Source organism: Haliotis cracherodii, unplaced genomic scaffold (genome assembly GCF_022045235.1).
Source record: "Haliotis cracherodii isolate W230 unplaced genomic scaffold, xgHalCrac1.p SCAF_20, whole genome shotgun sequence".
NCBI lineage: Eukaryota > Metazoa > Mollusca > Gastropoda > Lepetellida > Haliotidae > Haliotis > Haliotis cracherodii.
The window spans coordinates 15,985,242-16,010,115 of NW_027266276.1; the positions used below are offsets into that span (position 1 = coordinate 15,985,242).

General features: G+C 39.7%; 1 protein-coding gene across 4 annotated transcripts in view; it reads right to left on the reverse strand.

Moving 5' to 3' along the window:
- The window catches only part of LOC139470362 (protein boule-like), a 55,092-nt gene that overhangs the window by 7,119 nt on the left and 23,099 nt on the right, over nucleotides 1-24,874 (reverse strand). Inside the window, exons 6-12 of one of the 4 annotated variants that reach the window (XM_071252759.1) lie at nucleotides 20,147-20,165; nucleotides 18,675-18,790; nucleotides 15,292-15,345; nucleotides 7,249-7,287; nucleotides 6,558-6,641; nucleotides 3,171-3,239; nucleotides 530-682 (exon numbers count right to left, since the gene is read on the reverse strand). In XM_071252759.1, coding sequence (XP_071108860.1) covers nucleotides 530-682; nucleotides 3,171-3,239; nucleotides 6,558-6,641; nucleotides 7,249-7,287; nucleotides 15,292-15,345; nucleotides 18,675-18,790; nucleotides 20,147-20,165 — 534 coding nt within the window. Of the gene's footprint in view, nucleotides 1-529; nucleotides 683-3,170; nucleotides 3,240-6,473; nucleotides 6,642-7,248; nucleotides 7,288-15,291; nucleotides 15,346-18,674; nucleotides 18,791-20,146; nucleotides 20,166-24,874 lie in introns of all 4 variants that reach the window. The other 3 variants (XM_071252757.1, XM_071252758.1, XM_071252760.1) reach the window with 3 other exon arrangements.

Sequence of the window (24,874 nt, forward strand, 5' to 3'; positions counted from 1 at the left end):
GCTACATTTGTAAAAGCATTTACTGGCATATATAAATATATATACTTAATCTGATATCGTAACTTAACAACACACCATACACATATTCTTTCTAGTCTCTTGTTAAGCGAGGAAGTTTTTGTGGAATTCTCAAAAGACCTTACAACAAAAGAATTATCTACTAATGTCCTAATTCAAAACAGGTTCAAGATTTCATTATCCAAAGGAAAATCCTAATCATGGTAGTTGAAATACCATACAACTTGTAGGGAACTTGAGAAAAACGAGGTATATTTGCAAAATACCTAAAGCTCATCAGTTGACAAACAAGACACACAACCAGTGGACACATATACATCATGGAATGGCAAGCTGCTAGACAGAAAATAACAAAGTCGTTAGGTGCTTCCCTTCCGTAGCATCAGTTATCCTTGCATATTCTGTGCCATTTTCCGCCACGGCCAAAACGTGTTACCGCAAGCTGCAAGCTGCAAGCCTGAGGCTATGTAATGCGATGTGGTCATCACAACGCATAGTGACTTGGGATTACCTCGACTGGGGCTCCTTCCATGAGGGCTGCGTCAGCCAGTTCTGTCCCATATGCTTGAGGTGGAGGTTGTGTCGCATACATAAGTTCAGGAGCCGTGTGCATTGTTGCATAAACGTATGCTGGATTTGCTGTCAGTGTGGGCTGGCCAGGACTCTGTAGGAAAGAAATTTGAAGTTATATACTTGGAAAAAGATTAATTTATGAATATGTATGATGCTTGGTGCCAAATTAGTAACTTAGTTTTAGAAATAATAAGTTAAACAAACTGTAACCAGAAAGGAGTTTGCCCCATCTCCACCTTTTCCTGAATGCCCCAAACTGTCAAATGCCCAATGAAGACCAACTTTGAAGCAGAAATGTATATGGCTCCAATTACCTGAATAGCAATATCATAAGCACTTCTTGATTAATAACATCTCTTCCAGTTGTGGAAAATACAAGCCCAATGCAGTACAAGTTTGAAAGAGGAAAGTCTATGCCTCTAGCTACCGTAATAACAATGTTATAAGCACTTCCGGTTTAATGACCTTGACCTTCAATCTCATGCATATAAGTTTTGTCATGTTCCAATCATGATTACACAAGTTTTTAGGCATGTGTATTCCCTACCAAGTGACCTTGACCTTCAACATCATACAATCAAATGCAAGAACTATACTTGTTACAAAGAAGAAGTTCCCACAACATACTAACAATACTTCCTGACTGAAACTATTTACAAGCCATTTCATCCCTGAATGACCTGTAAAGCGACGTTGGCATCTGACAGTCATGACATATGATAGGTGTTGGGTTTGTTATATTGAATTCACTTTAAAGGGGTGGTTCTGTGTTTCGAAATCATGCATGAAATAATTACCAAGTGTGATGTCACATGTGTTGTTTTTATGAATGAGTTATAAACTACTAACTGCCAGCTGTCCTAAATTGTTTGAGTCTATCATTGATAACTGCTTGCAAAAATCTTTGATTGTCTATGAATTAATGAGATTTTGTGACATTTATAGACATGTACACCAAGTCTCAATTCAATTCATAAATACTAAAGTATTCGTGTACACAAGTTCACATGGTGACCTCAACCTTCAAGGCCATAAAAATGTCAGAATACATAGGAGGTATGTCAGAATGCAGTCTCTAACATCTGTCATAAGCATGTGGTTGAGATAACCAATTACAGTGGCGGCAGCACTCAAATTTGAGGAAACACTAACTGGGGGGTGCTGAATTATTATTAGCCTACACAATAAATCCAAACCCTTATAAAGTACATGCCATGCACAAGGAACAACATTACATTTCATAAAGTGGGAGTGAATGAATTAGGAGATAAATCTACTGTGTTTTGAAATTTGAGGTAGTCTTTGCTGTAAAAACGGTAGTCATTTGGAAAGCGTAAATACAAATGGGTAAATAGGTCAGTTATCTTAGAACACTCAGAAAAGGGTTCACAGGTAGTAATAAGTGAAACAAATATTACTCAAAATTAAATACTTATAGACTTGAATGGTTCAAAATGAATAGTTTTTCAAAATGAAATTGTTAGATTAATCTCCAAACATATATCTGTTAATTTCATTACAATCTGGTACATCTATTGCACTGCTAGTGGTGGGAAAAAATGCAAGTCCAATGTCAATGACACAAGAAATTGTAAATTTGACGAACGAAAATATATATAAATAATATGTTTGATGATGTATGTGTATACAAAGCGATGTGACCAAATATAGTAAAATAATGTTTGATTTAGTAGGAATGATTTTTTGTTGTTGTTGCTTAATGCCTCACTCATGTATGACAGCTGTCTGTAAATAATCGAGCCTGGACCAGACAATCCAGTGATTGACATCATGAGCATCGGTCCACGCAATTGGGATACAATGACATGATCAACCACGATCCAGTTAGTCACCTCGTATGACAAGCATAGTTGCTTTTTACAGCAAGCATGGTTTGCTGAAGATCTTCACGGGTCTACTAGGAATGAGCCTACTGGTACTTGCCAAAGGAAACATTTTTGAGCTGAAGACAGGTCAGCATTGTATGACTTGAGGGAATGTTAATTTTTGTGACATATCAGTTTTATAATTTCATGACATTCGATGCCAGCATGTGAAAAAAGTGTGACTGTTGTTTTGTTCTGAATTTGATTTCATTATGTTAGACAAGCTATTGTGATCAAGTGCCTATGCAGTGTACCAGTTAGATTGATGCAGTGTACCAGTGAGATTGTGAGAGCAAAGACTTGTTTGTGGTCTGTGGAAAGAGCGTTTTCTGGATGCAATATGGACAGATACATGTGTGCTATTGGCTGGTTTGAATCATAAAGTTCACTGCAGTGATTTTTTTGTCACCTCATTGGTGTGCTAGTGATAAACATGTTCCCAATGTCGTCGATCTTGACAAACAAATAATTATGGGTAGGGTACATGTGATTTTCAAGCCCCGTCTACCAAATCCTAATGTTACAACTAGATCAAGACGAACCTTATAAAGGCTGACTGGACCTTCTACTGATTCTTCTACCATATCATGAATTGTAAAAGGGGGCAACAAATGATTTAGTGGTCTGTTTTTCTTTAACAGTGGTAAACTCTTTTCTAACTTCAGTTCACAAGACAGAAGCAACTGTACATACTTGCGGTGCCCATCGCCACTGATTGGCTGCTGCTGCAGCAGCTGCTGTTGTCCACTGTGGGGTGGCCTGCTGCAAGGAGAAGAATTATACATTAGGATGATAACAAAAGAGAAAAGATCAGAGATTCAGCTACCTGAAACAGAAGGAATCAATTTATTTCACTGTAGGTGCAGTCAATACTTTACTTTAGAGTAGTAATGTTAACCACGAATTGGGAAATACTTGATTCTTATTACTTTTTTCTCTCCAAAATATTGAATCCGCTAGAGGGGGGTGCACATTATACATGGGTGCGCACTATACTCAAGAAAATATGGTAGTCAAACAGGTTTCAAATCACAATCACAGCCTCTGATTGAAACAGCTGATTTGTTAGCAGCAATACCACAGAACCGCATTCATAGACAGGTACTTCTTTCTCGATCAGTGTCAAATGGCATTTTGAAATAATGTTCTGTACAATTGAAGTTTACAAAAATGAAGAGTTGTGGTTACTGCACTACTCAAATTATGTGTGGCAATACATTTTTGGCAAATACGGAAGAGTGAATTTCAAATATTAGTGACAGCTGAGATCCTGAAATCTTGACCTTTTCTATATCTGACCATTGTCACATCTGATGTCCAGTGTAAAACTAATCCATATTCAGTTCAAAATTCAATTTAATGGCAAAATCTACAGGTATCTTAGCTCTTAACTGAAACAAGGTATGTTGATCTAAATCACTATGCTTTATTTTCCTGGATGTCAGTGATAATCAATTATATCTCATTCCTAGCCCACAATCAACCAGCTTCCGAGGAAAACCTGCAAATTGTATTTATGACATCCATAGCTACCAGCGTCAGTGAGTGACAAATGTTCTCATTTGTTGATATGTGGTCTTTTGTAGTTGCAGCATCTATCTATAATATATTTATTATCGATCTGGTAAAGGTAAGCAGCTATACGATTACGTCAGAAAGCAGTCAGTGGCAACTCAAACATCTATCAAGAACAAATCTAAACGTGTGGCTATTTCTGTTAATTCTACAAAATAGCATTGCATACACAAATCTTGACGTAAATAATTAAAATAACAATTAATGTCTGTAAGTAGCTTTTTATTTCTACCATTGTTAAGGTACAATAAATAACTGTCAGGAATTAATCCCTGGACTAGAAGGAACATGGTGAAGGCATTTTCAATGATGTTACTAAAGTACTGTTCAAAATGTTAGAAAATGCTTTTTGCCCATTAACACAAGATTTATTATAATGTCAAGTTACTGCCGATCTACGAACTTGTGGTTTGAAGTATTTCAGTCACAAGGAGTCCTATCATTTATATTACAGGAGAAAAATTCAAAATAAGTTCAGACTTATTCAACAACATCCAATGATGGAGGTATGAAACGGACTACAGAAATATGTGCAAGGGACTTCATTATAACCATATTAATGAAGTATGTGCGAATTACCGCAGGGCATATAGGCCATTTCATGTATTTTCTAAGTTTATCACCAATTTACCTGTAAAAGTACCTAAAATCACAGTGTCCATAACAACAGGCTAGTAAGGTAGATTTGTGTTATTTTGAGACCGTATTCGACGAAATAAGCACCCACAAGTGAACAATCCCCATTGCACCCCTTCCAATTGATCAATGTACACAAGACTTATTTATTCTCTTGTATAAAATGCACTCATGTGTTATATGCACCCTTAATTATTGGCAACTAAATTCTGGAAAATTATATCTGTCGTATATAAACAATTCAGGCTGTCAGCATAAACCACAAAATTTACGTTCTTTCAACTGTTTTTTTCTTCACCAAAATTATATTCTAATAAGAACCCCCTATTTCTAATTTTGAGTGCGCCCTGGGCGCTTATTACGTCTAAAATGGTATGCTACTTTCATAACCCATTGATTCACATTTATTAAAGGAAGCCAGAAAAGCATTTTTCTGGCATTTCCAACAGGAGGGATGGAACTAAACTCAAAAGCTTTACTAACCTGGGTAAACATATAAAGCCCTTGTAATGTTAAACCAATGGGGAAATTTGTACTTGCCCAGCAAACAAAAAATAATCTTCATGATCCTCTGCATAACATACGTTAAATGACGAGAACTCTCCACAATATTTGAAGGCTCATCAGCAACTACCAACCAGCAAGATCCTTGAGATCAGAACACAAATGCCAGCTATCTGCACCAGTCACTAGGACAGCCATGGGAGAGGGTGCCAAACAGAAGCTTCTTGTAATCATTATCTACCACTATATACGAGTGAAACATAACAGCAAGGTCACGATACTACACATATCATGATACTATATGATAACTATTTCTATACGCATATTTACGTACAATTGCATGGAAATGTCTTGACAATAAATATTTCAGAATGGTTCAAAAGGAAAAGCCAGCTGTAGACACATTTTGCAATACTTGATTGACAAAAACATGGGGGGGGGGGGGGGGGGGGGGAGAGGAGGAGGAGATCAATAAACCAGCAGGAAGTCATTTATTTAAGTCACGTCTTGTATTGATACAGTAAAAATTTTGTGTCTACTGTATCTTCGCATGAAAACGCAGATATAACGATGTATCATTTCAACTCAGCCACCCAAACCATTTGATCACGTGTATGACCAGCATCAGTTGCTGGCAACCGATTTTACTCCGGACAGGAATCTGCAGCATAGTATCACAATGGAGTTACTATCTCAGCAGTTAGCTATTTACAACACTGTATATGTTGAATGGTTTTCGTGATAGGAACCAATAAATAATTGCCATCAGGTCTATAAAGACAAGGAGAGATTGTACTCATGAAAGTTGATCTTTCAAAATCTGTTCAAGTAATGAAATTTATTGCTATACTCCTTGTATTGAAAGACCATCAAGCAAGTTACATTGATGATCTTTAATTATTAAATGGTCTAATACTTGGGTTATTTACATCTTTAACAACAAATGAAAGAGCAAAGAGTAAGAAGACAATTGTGTATCAGTATAAGGGCCATGCATTTTCATATCTGAAAAGATAATAATAAATATTTACTAAAATAACTTTTCTTGGTAAAAGATGCAAAACTAAGATTGTTAAAGGGTTTTTTTCACTCCCATGTGATTCTGTTTAAAGAAAAAAAAGTGGAAAAGTGCCAACAAAACAGTGTTAGTTAAAACTAAAACATTGGCTAAGCAATTTGTACAGAACTATAGGTCCGGAAACAATCATGCGGCTGTTACTCAGTATTGCTAAAGGTGCATCCAATGCTCTCATCTAACCACACCTCTGTATAAAGAATTACCAAATGTGTGTATGTCTCTTTAATCTGAGGCATTGGTTTGGACGCCAATAGCCTTGTGTTGTTAGCCCCTTCGTATCCACTTACTGGCTGGTAGGCAGAGTACTGTGGAGCAACGTGATACATAGTTGGCGTCTGTGGGACCATCACTGTAGCTGTGTAAGCCGGTTGCTGAAATAGTCAGTGGAAATATTTTCATTTACAAAAATATATCACAACCGTTTGAAATAATGACACCACACAAAACAAAGAGCTTCACAGATTGTACCCCAATGGGAAATGCAGCCAAGATGTTGAATGAGTAACTGAAGTCACAATCACTGTCAACCGACATTAGCCTATCAAACACAGAATGACTACAAACTGGCAACAGATGTTGATGTTTTGAAGAAAGATTCCCTTTTGCAAACATACAAGTTTCAATATCCCAACACAATTCACAAAAGAAAGAAACATAAAATCAACAGAACACATACTACTCAAAATCTGCTAGTGGCATTATCTGGGCATAAATCAGGAAACCATATATGTTACTTTCTTTACAAAACTGAGAGGACATACACAATATCTCATATTGGTGTTTGTTAAGAAGCAGGGTTAAAGTTAATTGTAATTTCAAAAGAGTCATCAATATTACAGATGTTTTACAGGGGCAAACAAGTGATCACAACACTTAGGTCTCATCTGCGTGTTCAGTCTTCCACTGGTCATTGTCACCTTCCCAAGAACTATCACTATTCAGCAGGGCTATTGTTCAAGGGTAGGAGAAACAACTTACAGTGCAGTGGTGTTGATCATTCCATCCCTCACGAAAGGCCTAAAAAGTAGAATGTGGTTCCTTTTACATCACTTTCAATTAGGGCTAGTTACATTCACGGTAAAGGCAATTGACTTTCCTATCTTATTTGAATGAATTTATTTTAAATGAAATGAGTTGAGGTGAAAATGGTTTGATTGGAGGTGATTGTTAATAGGGATGATAAAATTATCATGGTCAGAATCCATGATTAAGGTACTTCAGAAAGTGGAACCACATTACATGAAATTAAGTGGTTTGAGGTGAGGTGTGTATGACTGAAACATTGATGCCATATTCAACAGAATTTACAGTTCAAGTTCTTGATAGATAATAACCTTACTGTTATGTTTACATCATTTAGACAAGGACAGTTGTGCTACATTGGTGGATAAGATTCAAATTTCAGAAAAAGAAGCTTTGAAGTATCACTTATTTTTCATTGTAATCATAATGTAAACCAGTTATACAACCTACAGGAAAATCTTTCATAACTGAGTATTTTGCAATAGTCCTATGTTTGTTTCCACCATTTTGTTAAGGGATGTGCACGAGTTCCTTTGTAATGATTTCTGAGCTTTTTAGACACCATTTCTGTTTAAGTAACTGGCGGTTTTGGGGGTCACCTCACACACACCTTGAATTAAATGCTTTTGTATCCAAATGCAACTTTTCCCGACCAAAATTAATGAAAAATACATGTTTGTAGAAATGTGTCCGAGGGGGATGTCACTGATGAGATTATGACAAGTCATTATGAAATTTCTATTTTTTAACAATTTTTCTATGTTAATTTCCAATTTGTTATGTTCATGAATTACTTTGGTATACAATTTTAGTGAAATCTAATTACTTTTTACATTTGTATACTTATCCTGCATTACTCCGTACTTCATATACTGCTCATCTTACGACAATAAAGGAAGCGCCTAGCGATGGTCTTGGGTGAAGAGAAAAGTTTTCGCTCTCAAATCCCACTTTTTACATGGACCATTGCCGCTGTCATGCGACCTTGATGGAATATCACCTACCACATTGTTACCTGTCGCTCAAGCTTAAAAAATATATATAAAAATTAAGATTTCTGAAGCCGAAGTGGGGAGACAAGTCTGCGACGGAAGGGTCTTTAGACGTAGTAATGCAGGGTAAGTATACAAGAGTAAAAAATATTTAGATTTTAGTAAATCTTTTACTTATCCTGCATTACTCCTTAGAACATCTGTATCGGACGGCATGGAGGAGGGCATACCTTCAGATGTCCAAGTAATAACCTCAATAATTCAAACCCCAAAGACGACACATGTCTGTCAATAAACCTTAAGGCGGAAAAAGCATATTAATGCCATAATTGTAAGGGAAGTTCAATCTTATTACAGATGGAACATAAGAATTGAGGATAACACTGTGTACACACAAAAAGTCATGGTAATAACGGATGATAACGAAAGCTAGTATCTTTAATTTGTTACTGAGCCAAAGCTGATAAAAAGCTTGAAGCAATTCCTTCTTAGGTAATACTACGCGGGAGGGAAACAGGCTCCGGAAAGGATGAGCTCATTATTTGCGTCAGGGGTTGGTAACCTGCTGGGCTACTACCAGAGGGCCAAAACTGTGCGCGCCATTGAGGTCTTCGAGAAGATACTGACTTGTAAAAACCTGTCTGTTTTTACAAGTCTGACCTCCAAAAACATCTTTCCATGATCGCTCTGATAGAACAGTTACTATGTAGAGCCATGGTAGGGGCTACCATTCTGATCTCATGAGGATTATTTGCTCACAGAGGATCAAGTTTGGCAATCTCGTAAGCCTGTAGGATGACAGCGCGTAACCATAGAGATATGGTGTTGCGACCAAATGAATAACCATTTCCGCGATCCACGCCTAGTTTTGGAACGGCAGATGAAAACTCATAGTGCGCACACAGGGCACAAGGAGTTCACCCTCATCTTCAACTCCCCCAATCGTCGAAATTGGTGGCATAGTGACGTAACGATCGGGTTGGCCTGGTAATTGACTTTTTACTATAAAATACCAGCACAACCCGAGATGTACCGCTCCCTGCATACCAAGCTCAAACTGGGTGATGTCAAGTGCGTGCAACTCGCTAATTCGGCCAGCAGTGGCTAAAGAAAGGAGAAAAATGCTTTTCTTGGTGAGGTTATAAAATGAGGATGCATTGAGTGACTCGAAGTGGGGCCTTCTTAACCCTCGAAGTACTAAATTCAAATCCCAAACAGGGGGAGAGAATTTGGCCTTCTGATCCTAAAAGAGCGTAGGGCCTGTAGTTCCATGACCTTAGTCCTCTTACAATTCTCAGGAACGGCCAACACTGAATTGAGCACTACCAATTAACGTAGTAATGGTGCTACCCTTCAAGTGTCTTATGGTACGAAAGTGTAAGAGGTATTTGGCTAAGATTTATTGTGACGCTGTTGTGAGATCTTGATTTTTTGCCTTTCAAAAGGTTTCGAATGATCCCCACTTGTCATTTAAAAAAACCTGGTAGAGGGACGATGTGCTAATGCAATAGCCTTGGCTGCCTGTGCCGAATAGCCTTTAGCACTTAACACCTTTTCAAGACAATCCAAGTGTGCAGATGAAACCTGCCTGTGGATGCGTGAGGCAATTTCCTGTGAGGGTGGATGAGTAGGTTGGAATATTCTGGCAGGATAAGAGGATCGTTTTCTGCAAGATTTCTGAGCTTGATGAACCACCCCCTTGACCATGTTGACGGTCACCAGGGCGCGACCAAAGTCAGAGCAAGGTTCCTTGTGTCTTTGCTCTTTTGTATTTCCTTGGAAACGGTAAGGGGGGTCCTTCTTGGGTACCAGAAAGATGGGAGAGTAAAACCCTAGTGTGTATAATCTCTAGGGCTTAAACGAATACACTATGCGGCAAATACGATTCGTATCACGAATATGGGTAATGAATACGAATATTAATTTACGAATACAATAACAAGTCAGCAGTTTATGTATTATTTGTCATTTTCAGTGAAACAATAACAACATAAATTATTTGACATCTTTTGATAATTATTAAGATATTATACATTTATATACTGCTCTTATTCAGGTACTAGTATCTGCTCAAATACGACAATGACCAGTGACCGCAATACTGTTAAATTAAATATCATAAGAGTGTTGTTTTGGAAGAAATCTATGCATATAAAATGTTCTTAAGGATATTTTAAGGTACAGTGTATGTAAATGCACTTTATTGCATATTCATAAATATTCGATTGTTGTGGCCCGAAAATAATGAATTCAATTCATGAATGGATAGTTTGATTCATGGAATACGCAAGTGAATCGTATCAGCCCTAATAATCTCTACAGCTCTTTCCTTTAAGAAGATGTCTATGTTGGATATTAGTAGCAGATGTTGCTTCCTTGGTTACTCCAATGGTGGAGGAGCTGTGGTCAACGGCTGAACTTACTGTAAGGTCAGTCAGTAGCCGTAACATAGTACATTGAGTATGAAGACGTCCTTCACTATGAAACTGTTCTGGCAGAACTGGGCCAGTCTCCCATCGAAAGGGGTGTTGACGATTGGGACGACTGGGGAATTTACCACGATGGGACTGATAAGAACCTTGAGGTTTATCTCTGCCACGCCATTTGCCTCTGAAAGAATCTTGGTCTTAACCCTCTTTGAGAGAAGAGCTTCTTGGTTTATAGTTGCCTGACCACTGAGAGAAACGTGATCCAATGCCTTGAGCGTGGTCTTGTCCCTTGCATAACTGGAGATTTGCTCATTGGACAATACACTAAGGTTGACCAAGGTTGAAGACACTAGTGCTGACAAAGCTTTTAATATGTGCCTGATTTCTGTTTCAATGGTGAAAATCTGGTGTCTTTGAGCGTGGTTGTTCTCGAAGAACCAGTCATCCTCTGTAAATCCTCATCCAAAATGTGTGCCTGATCTGCTACAGCGAAGATGTGTATAGGAAAAGAATCTTTCCTGAATTTTGGCAGCTTCAATGACAGGGGAGGGAGCTACTGACACGAGACGATCTGCTACCCATGCAGGCATTTGCGCTAAGCTAAGATGGGCATTCCATTCATCTGAAGAATCTCCATCCGTGCCGATTGAAAAGTTCGAAGAATTGTAATGATGGTGACACGTTCTCCTTGTAGGTGAACGACTTCTGTGCACAACCCTTCCATATCAGAAGGTCTCAAAGAGACGCCTGGTGAAAGACTCATGTGACGATGTCCACCTATGAGATGCGGTATTGGCCCCGACCAAAGGCGTATGCGTTGTGACAGATCGCACATCTGGTGTTTGGTAAACGTTAGACGCAGGTGTAGACACCGATGCATGAGTTGTTTGCTGCATAGGTATTGTTACTGACGCTAGAGTCTGGTACATAGGCGCAGGTTGGGTACAATTGTTCCATTGACTGCTGCCACATGGATTGCATAAAATTTTGCATCAATTGTTGAGCGTACATCTGCTATGCTGCAGGGTAGGCAGGCGTTACAGTGCTAAGCTGATGATGCATCTCCGATGTAATGGGCTACGCTGGAAGCCCCAAGCCCAGAGTAAACCTGAGTGCAATCCAAACAACGTGGATGGGGATCTTTGGAATATTTTTTACTACAATTTGCACACAGCGCAAGCATATGTTAAGCAAATAGAGAGTTGTGATTAATTATTTGAGAATTGCCGATGAATTAACATGTATCTATCTGCAGTATTTTGAAAGTGTATACAATGAAAAGATACACAAAAAAATATGTAAAGCCAAAGCTACCAGTATTTCAAATAAACATTAGCACGTGGAAAATACCTTGCTACAAATTGCTAACAATTCGACTACCTTTGAAGGTAAACAAATGTAACAAATTCAAAATGGTGGAAACGAGCCACTTTGTGGGGAAAAGACAAGGTCTTTTTACATGAAAATCAGCCACATATTAATACACAAACCAGTGAGAGTAATATGAAAGGAATACATCACGCATCGCAGATATAATTTAGTGTGGTAGCCGAAGTTAACTGCCAAAAACAATTCCAAAAGTTGAGCTCAGCTGAGTGAGTGAGTGAGTGAGTGAGTGAGTTGGTTTAACGCCGCTTTTAACAGTATTCCAGTTATATCACAGTGTGTCAGCTTATGTGGGAGGAAAGCCTGAAGTGATACAGGTCTCAGATGTTTACCACTTCGGTGAAACCCACAAGCACGGTAATGGTGCTGACAAACCCTGAAACAAAATTGGGGCGAACCGGGATTCGAACCCACAATCATAGGTTTCTGGCGTGCCCAAAGGCCGCAACTCTGCACAGCGAATGGCGGCGCCTTAGACGACTGGGCCACCTGTGCCCCCAAGCCCAGCTGAGACACGTCCTAGCTGTTACATGATAGGCAGATATGTGATAGTGATATTCCATCAAGGTCACATGACAGAAGCGATGGTCCACAAGGTACAATTTCATTCTTTTTCACCACCTTCACAAGGTGCAACCAAGTGAATTAATCTGGTTGCACCACCAAATATCATGTATTGAAATACTGTATGTTCACTTATTTTGAATATCAATTAAAAGAGAAAATAAAGTATTCTATTTTGGGGGAATCTGCACATGGCTTCTCACATTTTGCCATCCAGTAAACAACCTTAAACAATAGTTTCAAAGTGTCAGTTGTGATTGCAACTTTAAGAGTGACCCTTCTTGTGTCCAGTGGAAATTGAGAAGTAATTATTTTTTTGCACAAAGTTCTGCAAATTCCCTGCATTCAGTGCCCTTGTGAATTTCACTGTTTTCATGAACTTTTATTTCTTGGGAGTCTAAAAGATTTGCAGCCAGGTTTGAAAGAATTCAGCTATCCACTTTTGTAAATTTGTTGTCAAATACAACAGTACATCAAGCTTCTGTTTCTTCATAATGAAGCCAATCTGTACCATCTGTCCAGCTATTTCTGAAAGAATAAGTTTTCACTTTCTTCCTGATATCATGACTGATAGGATCTACTACTAGGACAGTCTTTTGTTATACTTAAAGCGTTTGGTAAGTAGTTTCACTGATAGGGGAATCAACAGTCCTACTGCGGTCACCGACAGCAGACGATTCTTTATCAGCAGACCAAGAGGGATATATATTCAAAAGAATCATTACTATCATCACTGCCTCCAGTAATGTGAGCATTACTGGATGTCTGGAAGAATGATTTGATAGATGAGTTTTTTTTAACTGATGTTGTCATTCATAAATTGATATTCTTTTCATATGAACATAGTGAGAAAATCTGTGACAAAGTGACCTCTGACCTTGCATGAAACATCACAAGATTGTGTGCACAAACCCTTACTGGTGACATATGACCTCTCTGAAATGTTACCTGTCCTGACAATGAAAGTTACCTGCACTAGAAACATTTTACCTGCACTGGTGCAGCTTGGATATAGCGAATCGATCCCTGTGCCATTTGTTTCATTTCACTATTCTTTGGATTCAAGGTTTCAAATGTCACAGCCAAAATCGAAGTCTATTGATAAATCGAATGATTTGCGAATTCCATATATATTTCAGCTGAATTCTTTAGTGCCTAGTGACATGCAATATTTCAAAGATTTACACAAAAACCTTAAAAATCAACAGAGGAGGGTCCTTAGTTATTCTATGGATATATTTTTTGACAGAGCCCTGTTTTTATCTTCAATGGAGACCTGGCAAGTTGTGATCAACTTTTACCTGATTTATTTCATAAAGAAATTTATTATTGAGAAGTATGAACTCAAGTGTGTCTGTTTACAGGTAAAGTAGGCCATGGACGGGTAAAATTAAACTAATGAACATGGCAGTAAATACGACATTATTAACTTAAAATAATTCTGACCAAATCTCTATGTCCATTTATAAAGAAATGATGTCTTAAAGCTGAATGATCTGGTGTGCTTGTTACTGCAAATTACTCATTGAAACAATTACAAGATTCACAAGATTGATAGTCTTATAGCTAAAACAAGAACAGTGACATAGCAATTTGTTTTGGGGCTAATATGGCGGGAAAGCAGACAAATCTTTTCAATTTTTTCAAAGGGGAAAAACAAAAATGATATTGAAAAGATGTTGGTAGTAAAGGCACAACTAATGATGGTAAAACATCTAATGAAAAGAGTAGTACGTCTGGAAAGGATAAAACTAAGTCAAGAATGAGAATGTTTCACAATGATTGTTTGAACGAATTCCCATGACTGCAAGGTGTGTGGGAGAGAATGCAAGTTGTGAGAATGATCGAAAATGACTGGTGATAGTTTGTATTGTAGAATTTGAGGTTGCAGTAAAATTAAATGGCTTCATAAATGGATGTATGAACATGCAGAAATCAGCAAATAAAGAACACTGTGACCGTGAAAGTCACCATGAGGCTGTTACCTCTAGGTCAACTGATAGGACCAGCAAAATTTTGACTGGACCGATATTTTTAAGTGCTGCTAGTCTAGTGAACCAGTAAATTAACATTGAATGGAAACACTGGAACTATACCAAAATGATAAAAGACAAAAGAATAAATCCCTGCATATTAAAAGTGTGTGTAAGGACAAACCACATGGGGTGTGTAAAGATATTTTTAACCATCCCAATCTGTGCCAAAATGTATAGAGTTCTTACAAGCCAAAATTGGTTGAGTTCTTAGCTGAATTTATTAGGTCCATAAGCTTTGATATGACAATAATAATAATAATCTGGAGCTCATCTCTGAGTAGAGGTTGAAAAAATGTGCAATGTTTGTGTGAAAGGCAAGTTTGTTATAAACCAAGGGATTTTGAAGGGTTTAGCGAGTTTACAACACCGTCAGCAATATTTTAACAGCATGATGATTGATACACCTAGAACTGGCGTCCATAGTTGACATTACTTTAAACATTGTCAAGAGAATCATTGGGAGGAGGGTTCCAAGGTGATTAATGATTAAAGGGGAAATACATTGTAGTTTCAGTTGTATGAAAAGATAAGTTGTTAGATGTGTCTTAACAAGAATAGAACTAAATGTAGTGACTGTGGCATATATCTGACCTTTACTTGTTCTCTCTGAGCAGCAGTCACATGAGTGGGTCTACACTGAAGTCCCTGTGCAAATTAATGGCAAAACTGTCATGGTAGTGTCAGATTTGGAAAATGAATGTGCTGTTTGTTACTCAATTTATTCACCACAGTCATTCATTCTTAAATCCAAAACTGTCAGAGGCATGTTCATATCAATGTATTTTCAAAGTATGCACAAAATAATGTAAGGCATTAAAATTACTTTGAAATTTAGCCAACTTATCTCTTCATGTTTTACTCCTCAAACTGATTATGTGCGCAAGAAAGAATTGTGTATAGTAATTTGTCAAAATATCAACAGAATAACAATCATTGAAAAAAAATCCATAGTGGAATGATTACCAGTTTGTACAAATGATAAACTCTGCAAGACCACATGCATTAAGAGGTCCTAAAATACATGGTTAATTATCTTAAGTTGTACTTTTGTGAAACTATTTTTACTGTTATTACTCAATGAAGTGTCATTTCACAGCAGGAATATATTTAATCAACCTTGATAAATGTAAAACATTAACTGTTTGGTCAGTCGTCCTGATGTTCCTAACAGACTCTTATGAAATGGCAATGTTAATCATAAATCATTATTTTAAAATGATCATTAGATGTGAGATATTTATAAGCTATGCATGAATAATAAAACTGAGACACACATATTCCAATGTTCACAGGGCCACATCAATTGTTATTTCTGTTTTATGCAGAAGCCTACACCCATTCCAATATAGAAATTGATTTTTTTTGTAATAAATGTGAAAATCAGTATTTCTTAGATTTTGTTACTTGTTTTGCAAGATTCGTTTTGCCTCCTGAAGCTTGGCTAACTGACCAAAATCATCCATCAAATAAATAAAATTGGTGTGGCCTACAATTCTTACAAGCTCACAGAAGATATAAAATAATAAAACAAAGATGATCAAATCTGAAGTTAAACAATTTAAGAATCGGTCAAATTGAAAACTTTAAGCAACTGTCCATTGTGATCTTAACCTTTTGCCCTTGTTTTCCTTCTGCAAGTTGCAGCAATCTTCAATAATGACTCCAATAGCAATCAATAGGTGTGTCTAGCTTATGGCTGGTTATAGTATTACCTATCATACTGGATGGAATGAAAGGTGTGACCTGAGAGGAGACCTCTGATAAAATACCATTATTAAGATACTGTGTTCAAGGGATCCTCACGACAGAATGACTTCCAAACATGGCAACAAACTGTAAATTTATTGTATCACCAAAATATTAAAATAAGATATACATGACCGGTACAGTGAGTCCCTCAGAGCTTTAACAGGATTCTGCATCAGATGAGTGAGTGAGTTGGGTTTAACGCCGCTTTTAACAGTATTCCAGTTATATCATGGCGTGTCCACATGAAGTGATGCAGGTCTCAGATGTTTATCACTTTGGTGAAACCCACGAGCATGGGTATGGTGCTGACAAACCTAGAAACATGATCAAGGCAAACCGGGATTCGAAACAACAATCATTGGTTTCTGGTGTGCCCAAGGGATGCAACTCTGCACAGCAAATCGCGGCACTTTATACGACTGGGCCACCCGTGCCCCTGCATCAGATGAGAATGAGATACAGTATTACAGTTTGCGTGAAAACCTTTTAGTCTACAAGCCAAAACATTGCTCTTAAAATCATTCTCATTAGATTTATTGTTATGATATATGGACTATTATTAGCTGAGCTTGTAAGACAGGGTTAGAACTAAGCTGAAACACTTTACTAGCCCAGGTAAAGATAAAATGCCCTTGTAATGTTAAAACAGCGGTAGAAATTGGCACTAGTTCTATAGTCCTTGCTGAACTGCCCATAGTTAAGGTATCACAAGGACTAGAAGAAATGTGCCCTTTTAAAGGGGTTTTGCTATATATTATCATTATAATGACTAGTGAACTAAAAATGTTAGTTTCCACCGCTGTTAAAACAATCGGGAAATTTGGAAATTTGTACCAGCCCACAGGAATCTGTTCTAACCCCGGGCTAGCGAGCTAGTGTTAAATTTTAACCCTGAAAGACTGAAAACAGAATTTTACTTGACTTGGGCTTTGGACTAGTGGCAGAAGTCGCAGACTGCTATTACCATGAACCAGCCAATTGATAATATAAGTGGGTGATTCAATATTTATTTGTCATCTGTCCTGTACTGTGTACTGTCTGTTTCAAACGGAGATTTTATTTGTGAATCCAGCAGTACAAAAAGTGCAACACTGATGTTCTAGTCCCATTTGTTTTTGCCAGCCTCCTAACAAGTCGTCCAAGGAAGAAACTTGTAGTAAGCATCTTAATTTGGATGGTTGGTTGTTTTTTGTCTGCTGGCTAAGGCGTAGGATTAACTGCTTTCATGCAAGCTTGTTAAAAGCGTATTAACAACCATCTAAGATAACTGCGGTGACAAATCGACACCATATCTATAAAATGTTTACAACACATTTTGGTGTACTACAGGCCGTCTTCTTTTTTCACGAGTACAGAATTAAATACAGACAACCTTCATCTGAAGACACCAGCAACAATTAATTACCATGTACAAATTGATTTAGGGTATGTAACAACTTTGTAATAACTATGAATCCAGCCATATTTACCACTACCTTTGGTTAAATTGATTGCATTCTTTGAAACTGCTGCTCTGGTAAGGTTGAACTTCAACCATATGTGGTATGTTTTTTTACTAAAATGTAAATTGATGCTGCCCTGAAATAAAAGTGGTAAAATCAAGCCTTCATGATGAGGACCGGAAAACAAGGGCAAAAAGGGTTGAACATCATGCCTGAAATACTCCAACAACTTCAACCTCAACATTTCCAAGAAGCATCTATGGAATATAAGACTATCCTAGACTTGAGTCTGAAACATGGTACTGGTTTCACATCATTCTTGATTCCAAAATAGTAAGCATTGAAATTAATATACTATCACTGATTAAGCATTTGTAGCATGTCTGAAAATACAGCCATTTATACATACACACCATACTGACAGCAAATGTTACCAGCGTCACTGTTGTCAATTCATTTATATGCTTTGCAAAGGGCAAAATAGTGATCTTGTAGTGACTGAGTACACAAACTTAGATATGATCATGAATGAGGTACTGACATGATGCTTGCAAGTTGAGTTAAAACTTTGAGAAATCAGCATTATTACCTCTTTGTTATTACAATTTTTTGGACAGTACTGTACCTCAACGATCCTTTTTCTTGATAACAGCTGTTCTCATGTTATCAATATAGTTTTCTGTAGGCTATTACTGATGTGAATCCAGTACTTGAAGTATGAGTATAAACCACAGTGATGTGAAAGAACTGTAAGGACGGAAATGCTGCGACTGTTTATCTCACCTGCGCCTGAGGTATTTGGTAACCTCCGTCAGGTGAATGAAAAACTGCCATTCCATTTTGGTAAGTGTATGGAACTCCATTAGTGAACATAACTGTTCCCTGCGTTAAATTTGGATCTGAAAATGGACAACAAGGGCAAACCTACAGTAACTTCAGGACATTCAGAAACATTCAACTGGGGGAATTTGGTGAGACTCGAACAGTAGAAAATTCTACTGATAAGCTGTAAGTAACCAATTGAACCTACTATCTGGCAGAATTAATTTGTCAAGAGGGATGTTTTATTTTGCACCTCACATTGCCTTTAATAAGTATATGAAGTCAAAATTAGGTTCCTACCATTAATCATACATAAGCAATCATTTGATGAATATTACATTGAAAAGGTTTGGCCCAAAGAAATCTGCCCATTTCAATTGTTAAACAAGTACAAGGCATCCTTAGGGCAAGTAGTAATGTCTTTGATATTAAAAGAAAGAAAGATATTTTTAAGTTACCAATACCAGGTATTTAAGTGAGTGGCAGAGAACCGAGAAATTTTCAATGAATTAAAAATTTAGATGTGAGTGATGTGATGTCTTCTAGCCCAGAGCTATAGACTGAAATTTTGCCTTCTGGACTTGGGGTACAACTGAATATCATACATGTATTTTCTTGTTGAGTAAAGAAATTGCTCAAAATTTACAGGCTAGAACATAAAATGCTGACGACAAACAAAATGTAGAAATAAATAAAAGACTTGATGTTTATCACCAGATAATCAATGACACATCTTGCCATCATTGATATTACCTGTCAAAACACCATCGAACAGACACCAATTATATATATCAAAAGTTTCTATATCGTTATATGGAGTAATGCCTATGTCCAAGATTTTAATGCTTACATTAAAAGTTATTTATATGGCTGAATACGAATGATATTTATTAAATTACCAATATTTTCTTTTACCTCGAGTATCAACAAATTCCCCCAAGATTAACCATTGGATGAGGGAAGACAGACATGCATATTGTAAGAATAACATTTTGATACTGAAATTCAAATGCACAAAATGTTTGACCTATGGAACTAATTGCATCACAAACAGCAGGCAAAGTTTAATATCCTTAAAGTGCTCTAAATGGCATGCATTTGAATTTCATTCTAGACAGGTAAATAAACCATTCAAACAACATCCATCTACCTGTAAAAATGTCAATGATATTGGTTTTTATTGTCTTTCCCTTAACCTTTCTTCCAACAATCTGAAAAATCATTTACACAACTTAAAATGTTTTCACTTGAAATACTACATTTTATAAATTTGACACATTAAAATCAAGAGGGAATGTTATTCAGATAAATGGAGGATGTTACAGTAAATATGTTCAGACATTATTAGATTTTAGTCATAACAATTTATGAAAACAATGAACACATAAAGGCATAATAGATACAAATGAATGAGCAGTTTTGCAAATACTCACCATATGTTCTTGGTAAGACCTATAATAAAACCAAAAGCACATTTAACAGATATTAAAACTTTCAAATTTGCCAGAGTAAAATACCCAAAAAGTAAACAAAACAAAAACAGTAAAAGTGACAACGTTGAAAGATTCTCTTGATAATTTTGTTATAAAAACAAAAAATTGCTCAAAGGTTATGTAGCTCACCTGATTCAGTGTTGCATCTAGGATTTACATTACATCCCCTCATGAATAGTAGGCCACTCATGTGTAACCAGTAGTCCACTATGATACAAAGCATTAACATCTGTGCTGTCATCCATGAAGACACATTTTATTCAACTTTCAATAGTGGACACGGCCTCCTTATATAACCAATAGGCCAATTGCATGGCAGAATTAGTAATAACTATCAGAGAGGCATTGATGACAGATGCACAAACATGCTCGAATCACTGCCCGGCTTCCAAATGAAATTGTTTGAAAGAACTCACTAAATTCTGAGCTGTTACAATAACTGCAGAATATTTTGACAAGTCGCTGCCAAATTCTGTGAAATGTTTTATTTACGGACATGGAAATTTTCGATTTTTTGCCAATAATTTCAAATGCATGTTTGGTGAAAAAGGACTTTGCTGTGTATGATAAAATCCTAAATGCGCCATTTATAGTTGTTTTTTTAATGTATGAAGTGGCCTATGAATCCTTATTTTGCACCAATTGTGTGAAAAATGTGTAAATGACACAAATGCACATGCTAGATGTGACAATGCTCGTAAAATCCTAGATATTTTTTATATTTGTATAATTATCCTGCATTACTCCTTTATGCATATTACTGCTTGTTCTTGACACAGAAAAGAGCCATGAGAAGGTCTTTGCTTGAAGAAGTTGTTCCAACTAGCTGAGAGAGCCAACCCTATCATGCAGCTCCCACGTGACCAAAGGAATTGACGTCACGGATCCTCACATTACTCTGGATTCCGGACATCGGAAGGCATCGTGGGGAGGTAGATCTGCGATGGGTGGGTCCCTTTAGAAGCAGTAATGCAGGATAAGTATACAAATATAAAATATATCTAGGATTTTACTAGATTTTTTACTTATCATGCATTACTCCTTAATGCATCTTTATCGGACGGACCGGAGGCGGGAATAGCTTCAGATGTGGACTTTCATCTCTGTTCCCTAGCCAATCCTTGGCTGTGTGGTCTGCATCAGATGACCACTCCATGTATGGGAAACTCAGTTTCCCTCCGCCTGTCTTCGGCAGTAAGGTCAGCCTGGATGACCATGACATGGAAGGGAAGAGTCAGGTATGCGCAGCCTGACAATAACTCTCGGTTAGATCGTGACTGGAGTACTGAGCCGTATGCAAGTGGGGCATGAACCTTCTAGTCCAGGGCTTACGCCAGGGGAGGTCGAAAGGCGGGCTCTGGACTTGGAGGCGAAGTCAGTGACGTGTAGTAGAGGAGCCTACTCTACTAGCACATCCTCCAATGCGACATCTCGCATATGGTGACTGGCGACGAATGTGTTTGATCGCCAGAACACTTCTCCATGATGGCAGGTAGAGCTCAGTTGCTGTGTAGTGCCATGGTGGAGGCGATCGCCCGGGTCTCATGTGGGTTGTTGGAGCATGGGGGTCCAATCCACCTGGAGAATGAGGGCTCATAGCCGGAGGGCGATCGTGTTGCCGCTACCTTCCGCTTGCAAAGTCGCAGCTCTATACCGGAACGAAGAGGCGTCGTCGTTGTCTATGGTGTTCCTTGGATCGTCTGATATAGCAACGGAGCGCTCTAACCGGATATAGACAGAGCTCTAGTACATCTTCCGCGCACACAATCGAAGCTAGGGGAGGGATGAGGAACGATGTTTCTGGCTGTCATGGGAATTGATTCTTGGGAAAGCAGTCCCAGCACAGTCCAAGATGCACGGCTCTGTGTGCTCCATGCTCAAAGCCGACGAGGACGAGCGTGACGTCCAAGGCGTGTAGCTCACTGACACGGGCTGCTGTGGCGAGCGCCAGTAGGAAGACCATTTTCTCATCAGATTGTAGATTGTAGGATGACGTCGCTTTGAGTGGCTCGAAGGGCACGTCTCTCAGCGAGGTGTGAATGACATTCAAGCCCCAAGCTGGTGTAAGAGATTTCGCCTTTTGGTCTTCTAGCCTGAATGAGCGGAGCAGAGTCTGTACTTCCGGGATTTACGTCATGCGCCGATCTTCCGGAACTGCCAGGACGAAGGTGAGCGCCACAAGGAAGGTCATGATAGTACTGCCCTTGAGCTTACGCTTGTGATGCAGATGGAGCATGAACTCGGCCAGGAATTGAGGCGATGCAGATGTGGGGTTTAGGTGCTTGACCTTGCAAAAGCTCTCGAAGGATTGCCACTTGTTATCATAGAGGCTCCTGGTGGTTGGGCGATGTGCCATCGTGATGGCCCTAGCTGCTCCGGTCGAGTAGCCATTGGCGTTCAGTGCTCTCTGTAAATGGACCAGACGTGAAGATGTAACCTGTCTGGTCCTGGGTGTGGCTGTCTGCTGCGAGGGTGGATTAGCAGATTTGGCCAATTTGGGTGTGGAAGTGGGTTGTTTCGGACAGCTCTCCGAGGTCGACAAACCAAGCCCTCGCTGGCCACCAGGGCGCGACCAAAGTCAGATCGAGGTTCCGTGTCAATCTGATCTTCTGGAAGACTTTGGGGAAAAAGTACAGGTGGCATATGCTTTTAGTCCTTCCCAGGGGACGCTGAAAGCGTCTACTGCCCAAGCCAGTGGATCCAGCACCGGAGATATGTAGGTTGGGTATCTGGTAGTTCTGGCTGGTGGCGAATAGGTCTATGTTGGGGAGACCGTGGTCTCGACAAACAAGAGCGAAGGCATCTTGGTAAAGTTTCCACTCTGTGAGAGCCACTTTGCCTGGTCGAGAGAGGGCATCCGCTAGGATGTTTCGGCAGCCTGGAGCTGAATCCCCAGATGATCCACCAGGTGAAACAATCGGAACGTCTGTTGAAGGAGCGAAGTCCAGTGAGTCGTTCCCTGGTTCCGTAGGCACCAGACGACGGTTATCTTGTCCGTAGAGATGGAGAGCTGGGCGTGTCTGAGGGCCTGCTTCCAGTGAGCGATGGCCAAGATAAGCGCTTCCAGTTCGAGGTTGTTGATGTGCCATAGGCGCTGATCGACGGACCACAGCCCAGAGGCAACCTGTTCCTCCAGGTGTGTGCCCCATCACTGCAGGGGCGCGTCTACGAATAGGCGCAGAGAGGTCGCAAGTCCTGTCAAGGAGACACCGCCTAAGACATTCGATTCCACCGTCCACCACCGGGGATGCTTGAGATGATCCGGGAGGACGATGGAACATCTGAACTGGGCGCAGTTGGAGCCTTCCTCTGTAGGTCAAGTCCTGCTCTGAGGTTAGGAGGCCCAGGAGGACTTGCCATTGGCGCAGAGTGTCTGGTAGGTGGAGAGCTGGAGTCAGGTGCGCCTGCTGTGCTCCCACCGGTCTCTGGGTACAGAGAAGAGATCGAGGTCCCCCGAAGAACTGAAGGCGATTTGAGGGTGTCAACTCTGACTTCCTGAGGTTGATCATCCACCCCAATAGGCACAGGAGCCAGGAGTCCCTGCGGCAAAGTAGAGTGATGGTGTCCCAATGATTCAGGAGACAGTCGTCAATGTATGTCTTGAACTGAATGTCCCGGAGATGGTGATAAGCTGTGTGAATAGCCACGGTGCTGAAGAAATCCAAATGGGGGAACCCCCCATTGGTAATGGACACGGTCGTCGGGATGTATAGGGACATGTCGATAGGGGTCCTCGATATCTAGGCTGGTGAATACATCCTGTGCCTGGATCCAGGATCGCAGCAGCCTGAGGTGGTCATCCTGAATAAGCTGGACGCGCCAGGTAGCGTTTGTTGAGTAGGGGGGTAGGTGGCAATGGGCAACGACGTGAGCGGCGGGTCGTCTATAAGCACCAGCTTGTTCCCATGTCGGATGATGTTGGTGACATATGGGTCCCCCAGGATCTCACAATTCTGCCAGCTACAACCCAGTCTCCCACTTACTGCAGTGTCGACAACTTTGACGGCTGGGGGTGGAAGTCCCCGTCGAGCTTGTCTGGCTATTCACTGGAAGTCTCTGCAGTCGGCGTTACATCCCGTGGAGTGGCCATGGCGGGACTTATGCGCCCGATGCCCTGCCTTTTCCTCTACCCCGAGAGGTTGAGGTGGTACTGCGCCGCTGGGGCTGCAGGGTGTAGCGTCGCGCCTGGTATGAGCCAGACTGGGATGCCTCCGCGAAGGCTGGCTGTGACACCCTAGCCAGGGTCTTGACAGCTGTCTCGTCTCGGGCGAAGGCTGAGACTCGGGATTGAGTCATTGATGTACAACGACAGGCATCTGGTCGAGTGGTTGCAGTGTTACGCATAAGCGATCATGCAAGCTGGTCTGTACAAATACACTGCATGGATCCCATAAGGTCGGTTGACCTGATTACAATCGGCGATGTTTACAGTCTTAGTTCTTGACATGTGACATGTATGTCGTCCTGCGCAGTAAACTGTAACCCTGTATGCTGAGTGGACTAGTTCAAGTTCCACACATGGCCAATCCCCTGTGAACCCAGTAGTTGACAGACCAGTGGTGTGTCCGAGTTCTGAGTAGGAACTGTGACGTTGCCAGTGTAGGGGCAAGTTGATCCCCATGATTAGAGTGACAACTGGTCTGGTGTTGTGAACGATTACCCAGTTGG